This window comes from Diadema setosum, chromosome 12 (assembly GCF_964275005.1).
Source record: "Diadema setosum chromosome 12, eeDiaSeto1, whole genome shotgun sequence".
NCBI classification, from domain to species: domain Eukaryota; kingdom Metazoa; phylum Echinodermata; class Echinoidea; order Diadematoida; family Diadematidae; genus Diadema; species Diadema setosum.
The window spans coordinates 20,315,019-20,337,690 of record NC_092696.1 but is presented as its reverse complement, the minus strand read 5'-3'; the positions used below and the strand labels follow the sequence as shown (position 1 = coordinate 20,337,690).

The window sequence follows — 22,672 nt, the reverse complement described above, 5'->3', positions numbered from 1 at the left end:
TCCAGTACCAATTTAAAAAAGACTTTTAAGATACTCTTGTCGTTAAAATTCCAAGCCAAAGGATAACTGAAACTGATCTTCGAAGAATAGAACGATATAAATCGGAAAATGCTTAACTGGACATAATTTTGATACTGCCAACATAATGAAGAGAAACAAATTACTGTAGTCTCATAACAGTGGCGTCTGTGGAATATTAGAGGGGAAAAGATACTTCTGTAGGAGGTATTGGTAAAAGATAAAACTGACAATTATTAAGGTGTTGCTGTTATCATTTTGGTTGCTTCAGTATATTCTTATTACAAGAGTCATTGTTTTTCCTTCTTACGTAAACCCTTTCTTCTCGTTACGTTAAATTTTTACCTGCTTCTTTCTGCTTTGAAAAGTTTTCTTTGTCTCATTCCATGTCTATATCTAATTTCCCTATCTCTCTCTCCTACAGAAAACAACAAACACAATAAATTACGAACTTTCTCAAACACACACGTGTAGAAACATTATCTTTCTCTTTTTCTGTCTTCTGATTATTTATCTATTATCAATCTATCAATAAATATATCTCTCCATCTATCTATCAATGATCTATTAAATTATCAATAAATCTATCTATTTATCAGTTTATCCATCTATCAATCAGTCTGTAAATCCCTCTATATCAATCAATGAATATATCTTTTTATCTATCAATCTTTTAACAATATATTTATCTACTTATCAATCAATCAATCAATCAATCAATCAATCAATCAATCAATCAATCAATCAATCAGTTTATCTATCTATCTATCTATCTATCTATCTATCTATCTTTCTATCTATCTATCTATCTATCTATCAATCTATCTATCTATCTATCTATGTTGCCCTTCCTCGCTCATTTTTCCCACTCCACTCCCTCAATACATTTCCGTACAATACGATTACAAAGTATCCTGTCCCTTTCTTTAAGTGTAAAAGAGTTTCTGTTGTTATTGCATTTAAACACTGTTGACATTATTCTACTTCTGTTCTTGTAGGCTCATACGCCGGAGCCGTTATAGGTATGCCAATAGCTGGTATACTTACAGACTACGCTGGCTGGCCCTCTGTATTCTATGTATTTGGTGAGTAGATCGTCATTAACTATATATAATTATATCTTCAATATTTCAATATATTTCCACACTTGCCTTACATGGGTGAATGCTTACTTCAGTGCACGTCTTTTCTTCGGTAAAATGTACTATTGATATGAAAAAGTCATTCGAACCTACAATACTTGTGTCGTTTTTTCTACTGTCGCTCTTATCAAACTCAAATTCATCATCTTCTTTTTTATAGCTGTCGTCACTACGTTTCCTTTAACCGGTAATACATGGACTTACAAGCAAAGAGCTGGTAAACTTATGTAATATATGTTGTTTTATACCGCCAGAATCATCATGTTTCTTACTACTTTATTGCTTTCGCCATGACCATTTTGCTGTAGGGTAGCGGGACTAAGAAGATCATAGGGTCTGTAAGTGCCCTTGCGTGCAGTCAAACTGTCATGTTTGAAGACAATTAGTGGTACAGCCTCATGCCGCTCCACCCTGCGCTGAAAATAAAAAAAAAGGGTTCTGTGGTTGCAACAAACATTAAAATGCAAGAAAAATCGTTATCTTATCAAGATTTTACTTTAATTTTAATATTCCATTTTTGTTTAGTTCTCTTTATCCATGATATTTCATTGTTGGTGTTTTCTTTAGGCGCTATGGGAATCATTTGGTACGCATTCTTCATGTGGATCGTTCACGAGACGCCGGCAAAGCACCCAACAATTTCAAAGGAGGAGCGAAATTACATCGAGGAGAGTATCGGGGAGTCCAGGGGGCTCGTTCAACAACGAATCACGGTGAGTTTGGCATCGGACAACCACACGTGTGTTTGTGTGCACTTGTGTGTGCGGTTGTGTGTGTATGAGTTTTCTGTTACTTTCTCTTACGGCTAATACCAATGTTTTAAGGTGATGTATATCATAACAGGATATGGATATATTGTAGAATTTGATTGATTAAAAAAAAAACACAATAAGTAATTGAAGTGCAAGATTGAGGTGTGAGCAGGGGCCCTATTACTGCATGGGATGGGGGCGGGTAAGGGGGCAGGTAGGTTTTGTTTTTGTTTTTGTTTTTTGTGGGGGGGGGGGGTTCTGGGCAGCCATGTGTCAGTCTATGTGTTGAATGTAAGTTATGTGTATTTCAGGTTACGCACCGATTTTTTTTTTTCTATTCATACATTGTTGATTGTATATTGTGTTTATACATTCAAGATGATTTTTTTTTTTGTTATGTGAAATAATAGAAATCAAGTACAGTTTACTGAAAAAAGTGTGTGTGTGTGTTTGTGTGTGTGTGTGTGTCAGCTTTCAATACCAGGGCTTAGCGAAACTGGCAGAACTAACGTGTTTTCTTTCTTTTTTCATAAACCATGAAAAGACGCCCAATGACCGGTTAACGTGCTTGTTACTTATTCAATAATTTATTCAATCATGTTAATAGCTCTACGGGTCACCGTTTCTTTTCTTCTTCTTTTTTAAGTCTGCTCTACCGATTTTGGCAGCATTCTTGTATACAAGGTTAATGGCATTATGACTATTGTGGTGGTGACTTTGAATAGGTAAATCGTCAATGATCGTCCCCCACTTCTTTGTATCGCTATTAGTACCGGAACAACGAACGTTGTTACCTGTTCCAATCGCTTTTATAAACAGCGGGTTATTTCGAATGGACGTCGTTTTTAGCAAGGGAGTGGGGGACGGGATATGAATTGAAATTTGTAAAGAAACAGCATTTACATTTTCTTTTCAACCCTTATTCAATTGTCAAGCCTCAACGTGACCAGTGATTATACAGGTGATTTCTGAGAATGCCTTCAAGAAAGGTGATGGATACGAAATAATGAGAACTCGGCATTCTTTGTGTTTTGTCCGAGGTAAAGTGACACAGAAGACTGGATTCAAATATGATTATCCGTCATAATGGGGTGACTACACGTATACATATACATTTTAAGCAGATGTCTACATCGCTAAAGAGGAATTCAAAGCCTGAAATCATTTATCCGAACTTTTTGTCTCTTTTTGTACGGTGGGGGGGGGGGGGGGTGGAGGGGATGGGGACGTGTTGGCCCCCTTTTTTAGACGATAGTCTATCGCGAATATCTACTTTTTACGCAACGAAAATCAGGTGTGTTTTTTTTTATTTGTTTTTTTTTCTTACGATTTCTACACACCATGTAGTTTTTCACAGTTCCTTGGAGGAAGTTCTTCACCTCGATGCCCGTCTACGCCATCATCGTCGCAAACTTCTGTCGGAGCTGGACCTTCTATCTCCTACTCACCAGTCAACCGTCGTACTTTGAGCAGGTCTTCGACTACGCCATTTCAAAGGTATAGCTCCCGAAGAGTCTTGTCGAAGAATTTGACCTAGACCCCGTTTACAGTGCGGGGCTGGGCCGAGCCGCGGCCGAGCCCAGCCTCAATTGCGGGGCCGAGCCCCGCAATTTTGTCCGTTTACACTGCCGGACTCGGCCGTGCTTTTAATTCATACCTTTCAATATTTTGTCGTAGTGGCGCTCTGCTTGTAAACAAACCAGTGCCGTATATTAAGATACGGCACTGAAACAAACGCAATTTGGTATAGTCTGGTTTTCAGACCCTTTGCCAACTGGATTCCGTGGCGACGAAGTCGCCGTTCGGGCAAAGGCCTTTGCCGAAGGAAAACTCCTTTGCAGGACAAAACTATACTAGTTTTCGACGTTGAGGGGGTTGATATCGTGATAGCGAACTAGTACGGGCAGAGGGTCTGGAAGCCAGACTAAAATTGACCGCGCATTTGGCTAAGTTTGCGTTTACACCGAGAAGAGGCCACGCGGCCGAGACCACCTCCAGAGCGTGGCCAAATGCGCGGCCAATTTTGGTCTCGGGTTAATATCCTGAATAGCGAAATAGTACGGCAGAGGGTTTGGAAGCCAGACTAAAATTGGCCGCGCATTAGGCCCAGTTTGCGTTTACACTGAGAAAAGGCCGGGCTCGGCCGCGGCCGAGCCTCGGCCGAGACCACCTCCAGAGCGTGGCCAAATGCGCGGCTAATTTTGGCCCCGCATTTGGCCTTTTGCGCGTTTACACTGAAATGAGGGCGGGCTCGGCCGCGGCCGAGCCCCGCACTGCAAACGGGATCTTTAATAGCAGACTGTGATTAAATAGCAGTGTATTGTCTTGATCATCATGTATATCCTCCTACAATTACCTCAACAAATAGCTTCGCAGTGGCATGTTTACTTTGTGTAACCACTGAAAAAAGTCACTATAGGCAGATAGGTGTAATGCAACACTGCACCCATGCTTGTTCCTATAATTGTATTGTCCTACCTTACATATCCGTATTGTGTAGTTGTTTCTTCTTTTTTTTTTTTAATGGGGGGGGGGGGGTGCAGTTTGTAGATGTTATATTCATTAATATGCTTCCAGGGCTTAAAACAGTCTCCTGGCTAATCATAATGATGAAAACCATATCCATCGTTATTCTTTTTTACTACATTTATCATCACTTTTGTCAACATGGGTACTATCTGCATAACCACTGCAATTATAGCTAACATTCACATTATTACTATTATCTTTGTCGTCATTATCATGCATCCTCTAACTTTATCGACTGCTCCCGGACAGGTGGGTTTCATATCGGCTCTACCGCACCTGGTCATGGCGATCATCGTGCCACTCGGTGGGCAGCTGGCCGATTTTCTCCGGAGGCGTCGGTACATGTCGACCACCATGGTCAGGAAAGTCTTCAACTGCGGTGGTGAGTTCTGCGTCGCGTTCACCGTTTTCTGTTATCTTGGCGAGACATAGGGTCATCTTCTGCATAATTTCTTTGTTAACTATTTGCAAATTTAGTAAAATAACATAAATATGTTTTATGTATCCATTCATTTTCTTTCGTCAAAACTTGTACATTGTAATCCCTACATTAACGTTTCCTGCTATACTTTACTAAAAAGAAATTTAATACATGTATGAAACTATGTTAAAGAAAGTAAAATCAAGATCAAACAAAAGATCAAATTTGACTAATTATAAGAGTGATTGGTCAACAGTGAAAGTTGATGTCGTTGGTGTATACCCACTAAGGGTTGACACAGTCTTCATGACCTCAAAGTTATCAATCATTTCTTATTTAATATTTGCACACAAATCGTGAAATTATTACATTGAAAACTTATACCACTGTAATCATAATCATTGTTCCTATACTGCATGGATGCCCTTCTAAATCGAGAGAACTTTTGAGTGTGAGATTCTTGTAATCGCAGACAAACATGATATTAAAACGAGTATATATGGCCAAGTGTACCTGGGTCAGTAGTCATCACACTCTATTCTTTTACATATATTTTCATTTCATTTCATTTTTATTTCATTTCCGGCCAAAGCATATAATATGACAATATAATATGACAATATAATATGACAATATAATTATATATATATATATATATATATATATATATATATATATATATATATATAATTATGAAATACTTATCTTTCTAAATTCACTGAATTATTTTGCAGGATTTGGTGGAGAGGCGATATTTCTGCTTGTCACTGCATATTCAAGAGGTCGTATGTTGGCTATAGTGTCACTTTGTCTAGCCGTAGGATCCAGTGGTTTTGCTATATCAGGTAAGTATCAAAAACTATGAAAAAAAAAATGTTACGATAATTATACAAGCACTCGATAGTTAGTCAATCTTGGATTGAATGACCCTTTCTTATGGAGATTTGTACTGCCGTCAAGTCTGATTTCCTATCATCGAAACCCTATATGTACATGTTGTGTGCCTGCATCGCTGTTCACTGCGATTCTTCAGTTTACATCAATCTCAAATGATTTGCGCTTAGGTAACACCGTATATAATTCTGGTAAGAAAATGTTGGTTTGAACTGTGTAGTAGGAAAAAAAGAGGAAGAAGGAGAAGAAAGAAGAAGAAGAAGAAGAAGATGAAAGTGTTAACGTCTTTGTTATCTCAATATTGTAAACGTATGATATTTCTTTTTTTTTTTGGGGGGGGGAAGTGTTATACATTTCTGTTTATTTATGGCGCTGATGTCAGTTTTCCTCTATTTTCTTTTTCTTTATGACGGGGTTAGGGCGTGGGGTGAAATGATATTGCTCCTGTATTCAATTTTATCCAAATTTTAAAGGAATTTCAACCTTAATTCTGTCGACTCCCTCCACATCCAGGTTTCAATGTTAATCATCTAGATATCGCCCCCCGCTACGCCAGCATCTTAATGGGAATATCCAACGCAGTGGGTACACTATCCGGCATCATCTGTCCAGAAGTCACGGGTTCTCTGACGAAAGATCACGTGAGTAACTCACCATCATACAAATAAAAAGCAAACAAAAACAAAAACAGCCCCCGACAATGACAAAATCGTTCTCAGTACAGATTGATTGCGTGGCTTTAGTTTGTAGAACTAATTTAGTTTGTAAGACTAAGTTTGTAAGTTTGAATCATTTGAAAATGTTTAAAGTTTATCTGTAGGTTATAAGCAGTACAACAATTTGGGCGAGAGACAGTTTCATTTCATTTTGAAGATTATTACTGCCACTGCCACGCGCGCATGAAAGTATTGTTACCATTGACACCAACTCACTGACTGAAACGAATGCTCGTCTATCAAATGTAATTCACGATTTAGATTGCAATTGTTAGATTAGAATAATGTTTCCTCCTCTCACAAGCAGCGTAGCGAGGGAGCGGCACTCTGACAAAGGATAGACCGCCGTCACTTGTTGCTATTATTGACATTGTTATGGTGTTCAGGAACTGTGTTTGGCTCATGATATCAAGAGCTTCGAAGTTCAATTCTTCTCATACTTCTCATACCAGGTTGCATTGAAGATATGAACACAAATCATTGTACTTAGTCAATAGTTATCGAACGAGAGTGAATGTAACTATATAAAATGTACAACAGCTGTACCGATATCAGGACAATATCGATGTCACAATGCAGGTTGTGCAAAATATATTAGAGTAGTGTGGTGGGACCTACATTTAAGAATCAAGTTCGTTTGGCTGTGAACCCCGAATAATCAGTGTCTGTGAATGAAAAACGGACAGCGGACAAGAAAGCCAGGAGATTGTATGATAACGTATGTGGCAAAATGACTTGTATTCCACAGACGGCTGATGAGTGGGAGAAGGTCTACCTCGTTGCGGCCATCATACATTTCACCGGCGTTCTCTTCTACGGAATCTTTGCCTCTGGAGAGAAGCAACCGTGGGCGGAGCCGCCCAACCAGCCACTCCCCGACGGACTGGTTACGGACAACGGAGCGGCGCCCGGCGTCAAGAGCTACGGGGCCCTCACGGAGACCGGCCAGGGCATGCCGACAAGCGTTACCAACGGCGGCTACGGATTAAACAGCACCATGTACCCAACCACAAAAGAGTCGTATGTGCAGCCCCTCCCTTACAGAAAGAGCAGCAGTAGTGACGAAAGCACGCTAGACGAGGGAGGCGGAGCATCGTAGATTTTCTTACGTCTGCTTAATGTGGGTGCTCAGTTTACAGTATCAGTAAGAGGTATCTACATGACACAATTCAGAGAAAAAAAAAGAAGAAAAAAAGTATGCTTTAACCTTGTACATGAAAAACTGTCAACAACTCCACCCCTGCTTCAGCCAATCCCAAGTTTGTTTTTGGTGTAAGCTAATTACAGACAGGTTCAAGGATGATAACATTGACAACATGCTGTGATGGCAGCGTGATGTGGTTAAGTTGTGTCGACACATGGGGAATCGGTACACGCATTCCAGGCGTAGTGCCTCGGCGTTGGTGGTGGTAATCTTCTTTGGGAAGGATAGAATTAAAAACACAGACAGAAATAAACTGGCTTTTTGGACTGTCGTTATGTCTTTATGTGTTGGCTAGCACTGATCATTAAAAACAAACAACAGTGCACTGCACATGACCCAAGCATGGAGTTGGTTGATATTGTTATAACTCCTTGATCATATTCACGTCTGTCATGTCCGTCGAAACTGAGGGATTAACTGCTTCCCCACCCCGTATGGATAAAGACATAAGTGTTATTGATTGTAAGGCAGAATGTATCACAGTCTCGTTCCAACTCAACTTCTCTTTCTTTGTCTCTCAAGAAAACAAAGATTACCAAAAAAAAAAATGGTAACATTGATAACCGTTGGGGTTAGAGGTTTTAGACATCTTTAAACTCTTGAAACAAACAATTGAGCACACCAAACACACACATACACACACCACCATCACCACCATCACCATCCTCACAGAAACAACATCAACAGCAAAGGACAAAGGGAAGATTATCGAAAGTTTGAAAGTAAAATGGTGTGGATAGTGTTTCACATTTTAATAAAGCGAAGTTGTAGAACAGACTATCTTGTTCGTTGACAATAAAAATTGAAATAGCCGACAGGTTTGATGACATCGAAGTGTATCCAGCGCAATAAGTAGTGTAAGTATAATGCTGGCAACCGGAAGTGATGGTAAAGCCAGTTATTTTTTATTTATTTATTTATTTTATTTTTTTTTTACATATTTAGACGACTGCCGAATGACAATTTTTTTTTTCATATTTCTCCTTGCTAGAAAAAATTGCTCGGATTAGATTGGGTCGATATCATTTGCTCGCCACCAAAGACAGTGGACAGTTATACTCATTATCATTAAAAGAAAACAAACAAACAAACAAACAAACGATAACAGTTGAGAAGTAATGAATGATCATATTTCATCCAGTCATAGATAGTCTGTTTAGCCTATACTTCATCTCAAACTGAGGTGTTAACTTAAGGCCACCTACACTCTACGACTTACGACTGACTGACTTTGGATCTGAAATAAACAATCGTGTTTATTCTGAGGCTATCGTGATTTATTTCGGATCCAAAGTCGGCGAGTCGTGCGACCAAAAGTCGTATAGTGTTTGGTGGCCTTATAGGGGATGCAAACTTACCTCAACACTGATTATCTTTAAACTCGTCGTTTAAGGGGCATTACATTGTTTCACATCATGTAGTATATAAATCAATAGTGCCATGTATAGATTTGTGAAATTTATTGTGGTTCTTGAGCAGATTAACCCATACCGTGAAAAAAACCCAAACAAACAAACAAACACTGTAATACACTGAACAAGGATGATGACATACTTGATATAAGAGGCTCACGATGTTCCAGTAATGTAGCAATGTCATTTCATTACAATACTACTGTTTGCCAAGTTGCCAAGTTCACCTGTGTAGAATTTATGCATGCTTTCTTCTTTTGTTCTGCTTCCTTGAGCATTAAATCGCGTATTCTTTATGTGAAGCTGCTGTGTCATCACGTTTGTTCATTTGGAATTTGTTATCAAGATTGAAAACAGTCGTATTCCTCATTCCAATCACTGTCAATTCTGAAACTCTGTGTCTAGTTTGTCCAATTATACATCGAGGTTCAGATTCAAAAGTGTGAAAATCTTCTCGAGGAGTCGTGTAAGATTCCGGAAGCAAGGTTATATCATCACAGCAGATGTTATAATTAGTACACTTCTTGCCCCCTTCTCTATTTATCCATCTACCTACTTGTCTATCTGTCTTTTCCTTTCTCTTCCTTTGTTTTAAGTTTGTTTTTCCTTATTGTGAGGCAGTCGTTGTTCTTTGTCGTGTAATCATATTCACTAGGGTTGTACCTCATAATAGCGCGTCAAGGAAGTAGACAACACATATTATCCAGATTATCGTCAATAGTGGTGACAACAAAAATGTGTTTTGCTGTATCATCTTTTAGTAAACGTGAGTCGGATATTGTTTACGACAGAGCAGAGGTGGGGATTTTAGAATTTCCTGATCATTAGTGTCATGCCAAACGTCAAAATGATTCCCTTTTGTGTGAAATGGCAGAGATGTTGTTTTTGAAGGTATTCCACAATTCATGTCGCCTCATAATGCTTGCTCTTTTGACAATGTTTGACTTTTTTGGCATGCCTTCTTGAATAGTACGCCTCGATGATTGTATTGTGCTTCCCCTTTTTCCCAATCACCGTGACAACATTACAGAACCCGCACGATCATTAAGTAAATTTTGGTCATGTTGTTGCGAATGATCGTTATTGGCTCTGCCGCCGTAATGCTCCTTCTCGTATGTTCCCCTGGTCACCTATCCAGAATATCATTCTCTATAATGTTCTTTCCTGTCGACGGTTTTGTAAATTCAATGTTAAGTATACTTGAAAGTAATATTTCTTCGTTTAATCGGCTAATTCCTTCCCCTGTATGTCAGTCAAACGTACGCGTCTTACCCTCGGATATAGTTTCTTGTAAATTCATGTAATTGATAAAGTTGTTGGTTTTGGTTGTTGTGGTTTTGGTTGGTATGACTCCTCTCATAGGGCTATGCCGCCGTCTGGTCGCCTACCCATCCGTACGGATAAATGCCACAATTGTAAGCTACATGGTACGATGATAAAGTGAAAATAGTAAAGGATAGATCAACGAAACAAAGATAGGTGTGATCATGAATTCCTAAGCCAGATAGCTCGTATACCCCTTTCGCAAACGTCACAGAACTTTGCGTTGTTGAAGGATTATGTGTCTTAACATTATGTATGGAATCTTAAGGTAATACTTCTCAGAGTTTTTTGTAAACAAGAAAAAAAGAAATGTTCCATTGCACTCAGGAATACGCTACCCCTTTGTAAAAGGAATAAAGGTTGTATTTTTCATTTATTCATTAATCTATTTTTTGGAGGGGGGGGGGGTCCGAATATGCTCACTAGAAATCATACTGTATAGCTTCTCTCTTCATCAAAAAGGAATTCCCTGTTGAATTTTCCTACGGAAAGACCAACATTGCATACTTCTGCAATACACGACATGTATATCATCGTAATTCTGACAGTAATCTAAATTATCAAGGCTGCGAAGGGAAGTACGAACTTTATGAGGTCGTCTGACTTGCTTTTCAGACTCAATTGCACGACATTTGTCATCTTGCTTATCGTACAATATAGTTTTAAGAGTAAGCAATGGAAATCGTTCAAATTTTATGGAAAGGCCTTCTGCCACGAAAAGTTATCGCGCTTTTTACTTGTGCCAAAACAGGTTTTATGCATTCTTTTTGTTTAAGAAGGGGGGGGGGGGAGAATACTAAAATACACGGGTAACTCTTTGGTGATACGTATTTGTCCCATGCACGTTATGCCCTGAAAGAAAAAGAAAACAGAAGGTTGGTTACCACATAAGTATAATTTCAAGAAACTTGTGGCTTGAAGCTTATATGCAAATAGGCATGCATGCGATGTCTTAAAACATGCACTTGCAAGATAGTACTTAAATGTAATACTTTGGCTAAAACATAGACAGCCCTGTTACATAGAGGCAGAGTACCAATATTTGATTTAAAAGCATTTAGAAACGTTATAATTTGGAAATAATGAGGGTCAGATCTGTGACGTTAGTCTTGCTATCTTGAATATGAATCAAACTGTACAATTTTGTTCAGCCAAGTTGTATCTTAATTACCAATTTTCTCGGTCTTACTCTTCACAGTCGTTAGTGGTAAGAGATAAGAGTGATACATTTATTATGTACAGGTGTATGAATATCTATATATACATATACATGAATTATGTATATGTATGTATATATACAAATATAATATATCATATATTGAAAAACATGGTCATTCTGAAAAATGAGTAATGGAATTTGATACATCATGAAAGGAGACTGAATCCCAACGACTACAATTCAGTGCGTTGTGTAAAAGATTTTATGTTATTGAATTAGTCAAACAGTGCAGTGTATTTCCACGTATTCCCCGCCAGATCATAGTATATTTTCGTTGATAAAGCAGTAATTTTGATTCTTTCATGACGACGTAGTTTGTATTTTGAAATAGAAGTAACATTAGCATTTAATCAGAGAGCGGTAAATATTATATTTAGATAAAATTGTATGATGTATGAATGTATGTATGTGTGTATGTGTATGCGTACATACATGATATGGAACATGTGTGTGAATATGATTACCTACACTATCTGTGAATAATTGTGATTGTATGTATCGATGCTATATCTATATAAAGTATACATATATCAACCCATATTGGCATTAAATATGAAAGTTCATATTGATGATTATTAAACATACGAAGTATGAATTAGCCGTTAACATGCATTGAGGCTACTTATTTCTTCTCTATCTCTTATTTCATTGATCTAATATCATTTCTTTTTTGTTTGTCTCCATCCAAGTCACTTAAACATGCGGTGATAAACATAACATGATTATATACATTCAAAACAGTTCAAATATTTGCATATTCAAGTATTTATTCAATTCATTTTACATATTCCAACATTTTCGTATAAACTTCACATTCCATTTGATTTAGAAAACCAATTCTAACACAAGACAGTCAATTTTTTAGATGAAATTAAAGCAAATGACTTGTGATAAGGAAATGTGAGTAATGTGCATTCAATGATGAACCTATCAAAAAGCAAAGGCTTGTAGGATACAAGCTCTTTAGTAGTAAATATACCTTTAGTTCAATGTGTCAAGGAAAAAAAAAAGTTACAAGAACATTAGACGTCTAGAATGTAATATGGTTAATGTAAGAACACAAAATATATCATCATGCCATAATTAAGCTTCATAATAATATATTCAATGCTAGATAAAATAGCAACAATTTAGTCAAGTCTAGCATGTCTAGTACGCAGAGTTATTTTAAGTAAATTTATTTATATGTATAACAATCATAATTATATCATATGGAATAAATTAACGTTGTATTAACAATGGATAACACTAACCTTGCTAGCATAGAATTAGAATGAAGTGAAGCAAATAGTAGTAGCATAAATGCGCACATTGCCCGTGTGGTTGAAGTAAACATATTTATGACAAACAAATGTGAAACTCAATGCTTCATAATCGAAGCTACATATCATTATACAAACTGGCTTCAGATATGTTATTCAAGGTTTTCGTAACAAGGATATAAGAAAACGTTGCGTCAAAGAAACGGCATTTGCTCATGCGATAATATTGCTCCGGTCTTATTTTGTTCAAGGACATATGAAATAAATCAATATTGTATTTAACAATGGATCCCAGATAACAATTCTCCGTTGGGCCAACGTCAGCAATGGTCGCCACGGTCGCGGCCGGTGAGATGACGTTGGCTCAACGTTGGACCAATGTCTTTATGGTCGCCACTTGCGGTCGGTGGATATAGTTGGGTATCCTACGTTGGGCCAATGATGGCGATGGTCGGTACGGTTGCAATTTGTAAACTAACGTTGGCGCATTGTTGGGCCACCGTCTCACCTTGTCGGTGATGCAAGATGGATATTGGTTGGTAATCCTACGTTGGGGCAACGTTGGCAATGGTTGCCACGGTCGCAGTCGGTAAGCTACCGTTGGTACAAGGTTGGGCCATTGATTAACTTTCGTTCCCGAGGGAAGGTGGAAATTATTTGGCAAACCTACGTTGGGCCAACGTTGGCAATTTTTGTTTTCGCACAGCCGGTAAGATAATGTCGGCACAAAGTTGGACCACCCGTCTCACTTTTGTCATTGATGCAAAATGGATATGGCTATCCTACGTTGGGCCAACATTGGCGATTTGTGGGCATGATCGCAGTCAGTATGCTTACGTTGGAACAACATTGGCCCATTGTCTTACTTTTGTAACTAATCTAAGGCAGATATTGGTTTACCAGCCTACATTGGGCCAACGTAGGCGATTATCGCCACGCTCTCAACCGGTAAGCTACATTTGGAACATTGGCACAACATTGGGTAACCATCTAACTTTTATCACCGATGAAGGGTGGATCTTGATCGGCTACCCACATTGGGCTAATATTGGCAATGATTGGCACGGCTGCAGTGAAAGCTACAGTTGGCAGGCACAGCCTTGGGTTAGGCCAATATTGGCCCAAGAGGCAAAGCCTGGCTGTTGACTAACTTTGGAACAATGACAGACCATTCTTATATCAACCATTTTTCAAACTTAAATGAACCGTTGGGCCAATATCGGCCCAAAGTGAAAGTCTGACGTTGTGCTGACATTGGTACAATGTCAAACCTACATCATATCAACCATATTTCCACTTTGAATGCTATGGTTTTCTAATTTTAAAGACACTCAGTCGTGGCGAGTGGTTTGTGCGGCACGGAGACGAACGCAACACGCTGCCTCCCCCATTCTGTATCAAATGTAGTGACCCCGAATGAGAATAGCGCTGGCTCAATGGGTCAGCGAACAAAACGCGTAGGCTACAAGAGCGCTCTCTGTGCTAATCTCCTAACCCAAAATGGCTGTCCGAGCGAGCCACGTGAGCTTCCGAATGGACGCACACACTCAGTGCGCATGCGCATGAAGAGAGGCCAAAAGAGCCACGCGTCTTCTGGCCTCTCTCCTCCAATCACCGCAGCCCGCGGTGACAATATTTGTGTATGATGCGTACACACACATGCACACACACACACACACACACACACGTCTTCTGGCCTCTCTCCTCCAATCACCGCAGCTCGCGGTTACAATGTTTGTGTATGATGCGTACACACACATGCACACACACACACGTGTCTCCTAATCCTGAACCTAACCCTAAACCTAGCCCAAACTCGTGGACAAAAAGACTAAATAACATCAAACAGCAATTAGCTAGACATAATATAAAAAGGTGTACAGCACATACAGACCTATACATATAAACAAACAAACAAACAGACGGACAAACAAACACAAGCAACCTCTGTTGTAAAGAGAAAGATAGAGAGAGACAAACAAAACACAGTAAAGGAAAAAGAGGAGAAGAGGAAATTATTTTGAAAGAAGAAACAGAAAGAGACAAGAGGACAGGGAAAGGCGAGAAAGGAGAAGAGGTGAAAGGTGTATACCAGCACACGCGAGGCACATGATGCGGTGGATCACCGAGGTATATGTACATAATGTAGGAAAGGAATAGATAAAAGAAAAGAATGAGTGTAACGAATATAAAAGAGAGCTCAAAATTAAGGCCTATTAAAATATAACTCATTCAACTATATAAGAATTTATGAGCAACTTCATCAGTTTAAATGTGAATGTGTTTAAACTTAGAACTTGTTTCATACTATTATCGAGAGTGTTCCAAAATTTGGGGCCAGTAAAAGAAAATATAGATTTAGCAAACATAGTCCTAGTTAATGGCAAATGAAATGAGTTGGATTGCCGGGTAGGATAAAAATGAACAGATCTGTTTTTAGTGAACATGGACTGAAACACAAATGGGAGAGAATTATTGGTAAGTTTCTACGTGAATTGTCCTAGGTGTAAAAAATACAAATCCTTAACTTTTAAGATTTTGTTTCCATGAAATAACACATCAGTATGACTCCTCCTCTATACACAATATGCCATCTCTGCTCCACTGTGGAGTAGTCCAGAGGCCCCAGATCAATGGCAAGGCTTTGAAAAGCATTGTCAAAACCTTAAGTGGAATTAAAAAAAAAAATTGTCCCTTTGGAACAAATTCCCCTTAACCCGTTTTGTACTGAATTCTGAAATGCCCTGCCCTGAATGCACTGGCTACCAGGTTCTCGAATGAAACAGGTTAAGATACCTCGTTTTTAAAGACGTATAATCATTATGATATTACTTCCCTTATCGACGCTTTTATACTTATATCTCTCACAAATTGTTCCTTGTCCTCTTATTGGTCGAGAGCTCTGAAAGTGGTCAAACATATTTCCACCATGAAAATCGTTGTCCCATCAGAGTCCAACTATTTTCCTTGGGAAATAGTAAAAAAAAAAAAAAAAAAAAAAAAAAAACTCGCGCGCACACTCACACACCCACACACACACACAAAAGAAAAGAAAAATACATACAGTCCATTACGCCGGTGATTAGCTAAATTTACGTTTTGTGTACGTAATGTACCGTGTGAGACGGTCTTGCATCCTGCTCATTGCATTGACACGAATACAGAACAGTTTAAAAAAGTTTTCTACCATCTCTGCTTTGTGACAAGTCCAGATAGATTTTCATGTATAAATGAATGGGTATCACGGTGCCTTCGCTTCGCGAGAAGACAAGTGAGGTTTTGACGTACAAATGAATCGGTATCGCGCAACGCAGATCATGCATATATTTGACTGATGTTATTTTGAGCGTATCCCCGAAGAAATGAACATGTTAAATTGAATTGTTCACGTTTACAAATTTTAAGCAGTGAGTAAATCCCACTTACTTTGCTTAGTCCTTATTAAGTCTTTACTAAGTCTTGAAATAATTTGTGAGGGATAAGAAAACAAATATACCAGGCCATTGTTCGAGGTACACTATGTGCCTTCGGTGACTTCAAAAGCACTATTTACTTCGGACCGCACCTCTCAGAAAATAGTGCTATTGAAGTCACCGAATGAACATAGTTACAAGACCCTTTCAGGTCTGGTATAGTTGTAATGCATACATACGTCTGTTTGTTTATTTGTTTGTGTGTTTGCTTGTTTTTGAATGAACCCCAGTTGGCATCGAATTAAGGTTGATGCATGGAGCTACTAACTGTTAGTAGCTCCATGTTAGTAGCTCCATGGTTGATGCAATCGGGCCACCCATAATTCCACATGTTCCCGGGGCTGTAAAATCTGTTTCCAAACAGCTCCTTTCATCACTTCCTTTGTAGAGAAAATGGATGGGGGGAATCTTGAAATTGTTGTCTTTCTGTCATAATCAAATTTTACCCTCCTATCTGCCATGTGTGCAGCTTTTATGTCATGTAGCAACAAGACCTTGAAAGGAGCTGCATGCAATTAATTTTGGCTGTTAGTTTAAATCCGGGGGCTTTGCAGGTGTGGCCACACCCTTATACCAACAAGTGTACACACTCCATTTTGATCGGTGCTTTGACGTCAGTCCGTCAGGTAAAAGTCTTTCAACTCTGAGTAATAACCTAATCTACACGTTAAAGGAGGGGGAAAAAAACCCAACAAATCGACAGAATGTTCATGTAATATCAAAGCAAGTCCTAGTGTGTGGCGAACTTGTCTTTGTATCCAGGTGCTTTGTTAATATAATCATGGAATTTCCTAAATTGTCGACTTGATGTGGGAGGGGTTGGGAATGGCTCTCAAGTTCAATCAATCATAGTTTATTTCCAATCAACGAAAATCAAAACGTCATACAAAGTATACATATCATGAAATGATATTGTCTTAACTTTTACAAAAGGTTCATGTAATATACGAAATAAATTACATACATCAACATATGTACAATAATCAGAAGGAACGATGCGTATACATGTGAATAGTTTGTTTGCAAAAACCGATTAGTCCATTTTTGAAGATTTTGAAGTACCGTCGCTGTCATAAAGTACAAAATAATACCTTTTAAATGATATATTGGTCACTACATATAAAGGTATATTTTTGAAGTTATGGTCAAAAGAAGCAGAAATTTTCTTATTGTTCTCTTTATTTTTCCTGACCTTTAATGGAAAATATCTCTATTTGACCAATATGGACTTATCGGTTTTTGCAAACAAACTCTTCATGTATACTTCGCGAGCTTTCAGAAAATATCCTCAATTTATTTATTTTATTATTATCATTTTTTTTTTTTTTTTTTTGGTTGGAAAATTGCGATCCACTAAAAAGCTAAGCTTGTAGGACGTGGATCGCTAGATAAGTGAATGTAGATTACTTAAGTCGTTTGTAAAAATATAGCTATTTTGAGATACGCTGGCTTTGACAATAATAAGAAATAAGAATAGAGTATCAATGCTAACGCCCAGACGGTGTTCATTGAACTGGTGTACCGGGAAAATATGAGAAGGACAACACACTCGTACATACATTCAGTTACCCACACACATATACGACGCGAGACAGTACCGAGAAGAGAGAAGACGGTGACAATACAGGTCTACGAGGAACAAAAGACAGGAAAGGAAGAGGAAAGAAGAAAAAAAGAGAGAAGAGAGGTCTGCATACAGAACACGCCAAGTGCTGCGACATCAGGACAGGTGAAACCTCAAGCAGAAATTAAAATAATTAATTCACATTATCTAGAATTATAAGTAGATAATAAATGTTTTCTGAATTTGTATTTAAATGTGAGGAATGAGGGTGAATCTTTTAAGCTACTTTCTAGATTATTCCAAAGTCTGGGTCCGGTATAGAGAAATGTATTTTGGGCATGTGCGGTTCTCATTAATGGAAGATGGAATTCGTCGGATCGTTGCGTAGGATAGTTATGTATATGACTGTTTCGATGAAAAGAGTCGTGAAATATTTTGGGTAAAAAGTTGTTGTTATAATTAAACATGAACTGGCCAAGTTGAAACACATACAAATCTTTTACTTTTAATATTTTATGGTAAAAAAAACAGATTATCTGTATGTTCTCGTGTATTTAGGTTAAAAACAGTTCTGAGCGCTTTCTTTTGCAATTAAAAAAAGTTTATCAAGTAATATCTGATATGTATTACCCCAAGCAAGAATCCCGTAGTTTAAATAAGGTAGTATCAAACTAGAGTAAAGAGTTAATAATGCATATGAAGGAAGATAATATTTTAATCTGTTCATTACGCCAATGTTTCGTGAAATAATTTTACATATGCTATCAATATGATTCCTCCATGAAAGCTTGTTATCAACGCAAACACCAAGAAATTTAAAAATAGAAACTTCTTCTAGGAAAGTAGTATCAAATGATATATTGCCCGGAAGGCTATCTAAGGAGTTACTAAAAAAAACATAAATTTCGTTTTTTGAATGTTAAGTGACAATTTATTTGCGTATATCCATTGTATGACCTTTTTGAGTTCTTCGTTTACTGTTCTTGCTAAGATATTTGGGTCAGGATGGCAAAAGAAGAGGTTAGAGTCATCCGCGAATAATATGAATGATAGTTTCTCCGAGGATCTATGAAAATCATTGATATAGATAATGAATAACAACGGGCCTAGTAAGCTCCCTTGTGGGACACCACATTTTATCGTTTTATTTTGAGAGTCAAAGCCGTTGACATGTACAAAAAACGCAAAAACGCAAAAACGCCACCCAAGTGTTTGATTTTTTATTTTATTTTTTTTATTTTTATTTTTTTTTAAGGGGGCTTGTACCTTGAAGCAGTACGGGCCCTCCTGACTACTTTGCTCTTATGATGTCTCATATTCCTTGCTAGTTTGCTTCTGCGAATCAATAACTTGTTATATCAGGGATCACAATAATGTACAAACTTATAAGAAATTGTTCTGAACTTGAAGGCTTGAAGGCCTACTTAATCCAAGTATCACAAGCCGTGCTATTTAGTGGATCACTTTTTTTTCACCCTTTTGTTTTGGTCAACCTTTCAAAGTATGCACTTATGCTCTTAGTTAAAATGCTTTGTTTTGCATTTTATATCTTATCATATAGTTTACGTTTCATATTGCGTTATGTATTTTTTTTTTTGGAACTGATCAAATAATGTGTTGGTGTAATACATACTTTGTATTTTGTTGTAAATTTTGGGATATGGGATGGAAAATGAATTAAACTGAAGTGAAAACTGAATATCAATATCAATGGAATAGCATGTGTAATTAAGAACACTTCATTGACAAGTAATACAAGGCGCTTAAGTCGTAATACTGCAGCTTTGGGGATCAATGTTATTTCACTTCTGCCATTCTTAGGGAGCCATCCGAACACCATCTTCATTGACGATAACGCATGCAATCCAGTTGTCAATTGTAAATTATTGCTTGTGAATTGATCCTGGGCTATATCCACTCGCCAGATATGAACCCTATTGAGAGATCATAATGAGTGCATCTCGCCTGGTGCACCTTTCAAGAGCTGGATCGGTACCTGACTGCAAGGAGGGGTGGGGAAACCTTCCACAGGACACGGAGTATCCAGCATGCGTCTTCGATGGCTGCTCTGATTGCCTGTAAAAATGTCGGCTCAATAACATTTTATCGATCTTAAAGAATGGCAGACTGTATAAAAAGAGGATACTGACACTGAAGAAAGAAAAGTCATTTTGGTTTTATTATCATCACTTTTTTTCAGTTGTCAGTTGTATCATACTCTTTTGAGCAACACAACTGAATTTCAATGAGTTTGACTTTCAGGGACGAATTTGCATTGTTTGTTTGTTTGTTTTTTTTTTTTTTCATTTGCTCATTGGAACAGGACTGTTTTTACTCATGCTTATAGATTTTGACTCTAAGTTCAAATACCACGTTAAAAAGCCAAGTAAATCAAATTTTTATGTGATATTTAATGTATTGATCATTATCAAAGTATCATATAAAACTTCACAATCGGAATAAAAAATAAAAAAAAAGGTTCACCCTTCCTTCTTGTTGAGTGTGTATCATTGTAGGTAGAACGTATGTGCCAAGATTATTGCATCAACACAGGACACTAGATCGCGTCACATTCTTATAATTATCATGCTTTGTAGAATAGACAGTATTGCCATATTATTGCATCAGTCTTAAATGTTTTGAACGTCCTTGGGCAAATGAAGAGTAAAAATTGCAGCGTTTCATAAAATCGAGAATGAAATCGTGAAACATCATTAAAAAGGAGACCGAAAAGAGGAGACGCAATATAAAATGGAGTGCGTCTGATCAAGGAGTTTAGTCTGATTTTGTTTGGAGGAAAATGTCCTCAAGCTGAATGCTATAGTCGATTCATGATGAATTATACATAATTCCCGTTCTCTTTCAACGGGATATCTAAACAAAAGAGGTGAAATTAGAATTGTATTGAGTATCAATATGACCTTGCATTTTAGGCCACAACAAAAATGAGGCATTTATATGTACATATATAAATGCCTCATTTTTGCTGTGGCCTAAAATGCAAGGTCATATTGATACTCAATACAATTCTAATTTCAACTCTTATACATATATTATATATATATATATATATATATATATATATATATACATACATATATAAATGTATATATATATATATATGTATATACATATATATATATATATATATATATATATATATATATATATAGATAGATATTATATATTATACATATATATATATATATATATATATATGTATATGTATATATATGTTTACATATATATTTTATATGCATATATATGTATATAAGGGTTTGTCAGCAAAAAATGTCGGTTTTACGCAGCATACCAATCAGCCACAATAGAAATTAAAAACAGTAAATGCACTGTGTTTTGAATCACGCTATTGCTTTGCTACGCATGATAAACACCCATGCTTGTATGCACAGAATATTGTGGTACACGTGGCACTTTCTGAAGTACTACTTTTAATACTCAAAAGGTGTTCCCCGCCAGCCTTGCCCTTTACGTGTCGAAAGAAGCGGGGGAGGGGGGGGGGGGGTGGAGCCCTTCGGTAGTTGCTTTATTACTTATCTTTCCCCTCATTATCATTGCACTGTTGGGCGTGTCCCGTAAACATGGAAAAAGACGAAACAGTCTTCACAGCTATAGGCTATGATTACAATGGAATCACGCACCAGGTGATAGATTTCAGCGGTTTTTTTTTTTTTTTTTTCAAACTCCTACTCCCCCCGGCCGTCCCCCTACCCTCATATGTTCATTGCTCAATCCTATTATTTTGAGTTTCCACATTTACACACACGACAAATCGTGAAGCAGTTCTGGGAGGTCAAGGTTCAAGTTTCAATAAGCCTCATTGAGTTGAGCGGTAATTGGTCTGGGTCAAAGAGAGGATGTATTATACATGTACCTACATGTATATACCATTCGCCAATATGAAGCTCATATTTTCATTCCCCTAAGCCAAGTCTTTAAAAGACGAAGCCCGTGCTAAAGTTGTTGACTCCGGAGAATGAAATCAGGTAGTGAATAGGACGACAGATACTTCAGAAGTATCATTTATACAGCAGAAACCGATCACAACCATCACTTTGAATCAAGCGTGATAATGTGCACCCCCCCCCCCCAAAAAAGATACGAAATATCATTGTTTCTGATAACAGAAAAGAATGTTTTCAGGCTTTATGTTTTGAAAAGAAAAGAAAAACACATCAGCAACAATTATAACAAGCCAAGTCAGCCATTATAAACTGCATGCGCTATCCAATTTAATTACAGTTTTTATCCACTTATACACACACAATCAAGTGAATTAAAACCGAATTTCCAGGCCTGTCTTTAAACATTCTATCTAATCATGCACATACATGTACCAGGTCGGACATTCCTGTGTTATTGTGTGTATGTCCAAATCCGAATCAAATATTACGAAAAAGAAATGATTTTTTTTTTTTTTTTGCTTTGCTTTGAGAAGTTAATTTTCATTGCCCTCGCCAGAAATCATTATTTGGAAATATTCAGTTCTTCGGAAGGTACACTTCATTTAGTACATTATAGTCGTCTCAATGAAAGGTTTGGGACAGAGCTACCGATGGTTGCAGCACCGTAAATTCCAGTCTTTATCTTTATCGAGTAGAGCAGGTGGCACTGACTTTGCGTAGATTGCCCACGTCTTCCAGGTAAAGAATGGTACATTGTAAAATTTACCGAGGACCCTGTTAAGAGGTAGCTACAATGCAGTTAATGGCAACGGATTGA

General features: G+C 37.6%; 1 protein-coding gene across 1 annotated transcript in view; it reads left to right on the top strand.

Annotated features, from left to right (window-relative positions):
* The window catches only part of LOC140235627 (vesicular glutamate transporter 1-like), a 12,817-nt gene extending 5,246 nt beyond the window's left edge, over positions 1 to 7,571 (top strand). Inside the window, exons 5-11 of the mRNA XM_072315635.1 lie at positions 1,017 to 1,103; positions 1,728 to 1,873; positions 3,260 to 3,409; positions 4,691 to 4,823; positions 5,597 to 5,707; positions 6,270 to 6,397; positions 7,221 to 7,571. Of these exons, the coding sequence (XP_072171736.1) occupies positions 1,017 to 1,103; positions 1,728 to 1,873; positions 3,260 to 3,409; positions 4,691 to 4,823; positions 5,597 to 5,707; positions 6,270 to 6,397; positions 7,221 to 7,571 (1,106 nt within the window). The remainder of the gene's footprint in view (positions 1 to 1,016; positions 1,104 to 1,727; positions 1,874 to 3,259; positions 3,410 to 4,690; positions 4,824 to 5,596; positions 5,708 to 6,269; positions 6,398 to 7,220) is intronic.
* Positions 7,572 to 22,672: the final 15,101 nt, after the last annotated feature.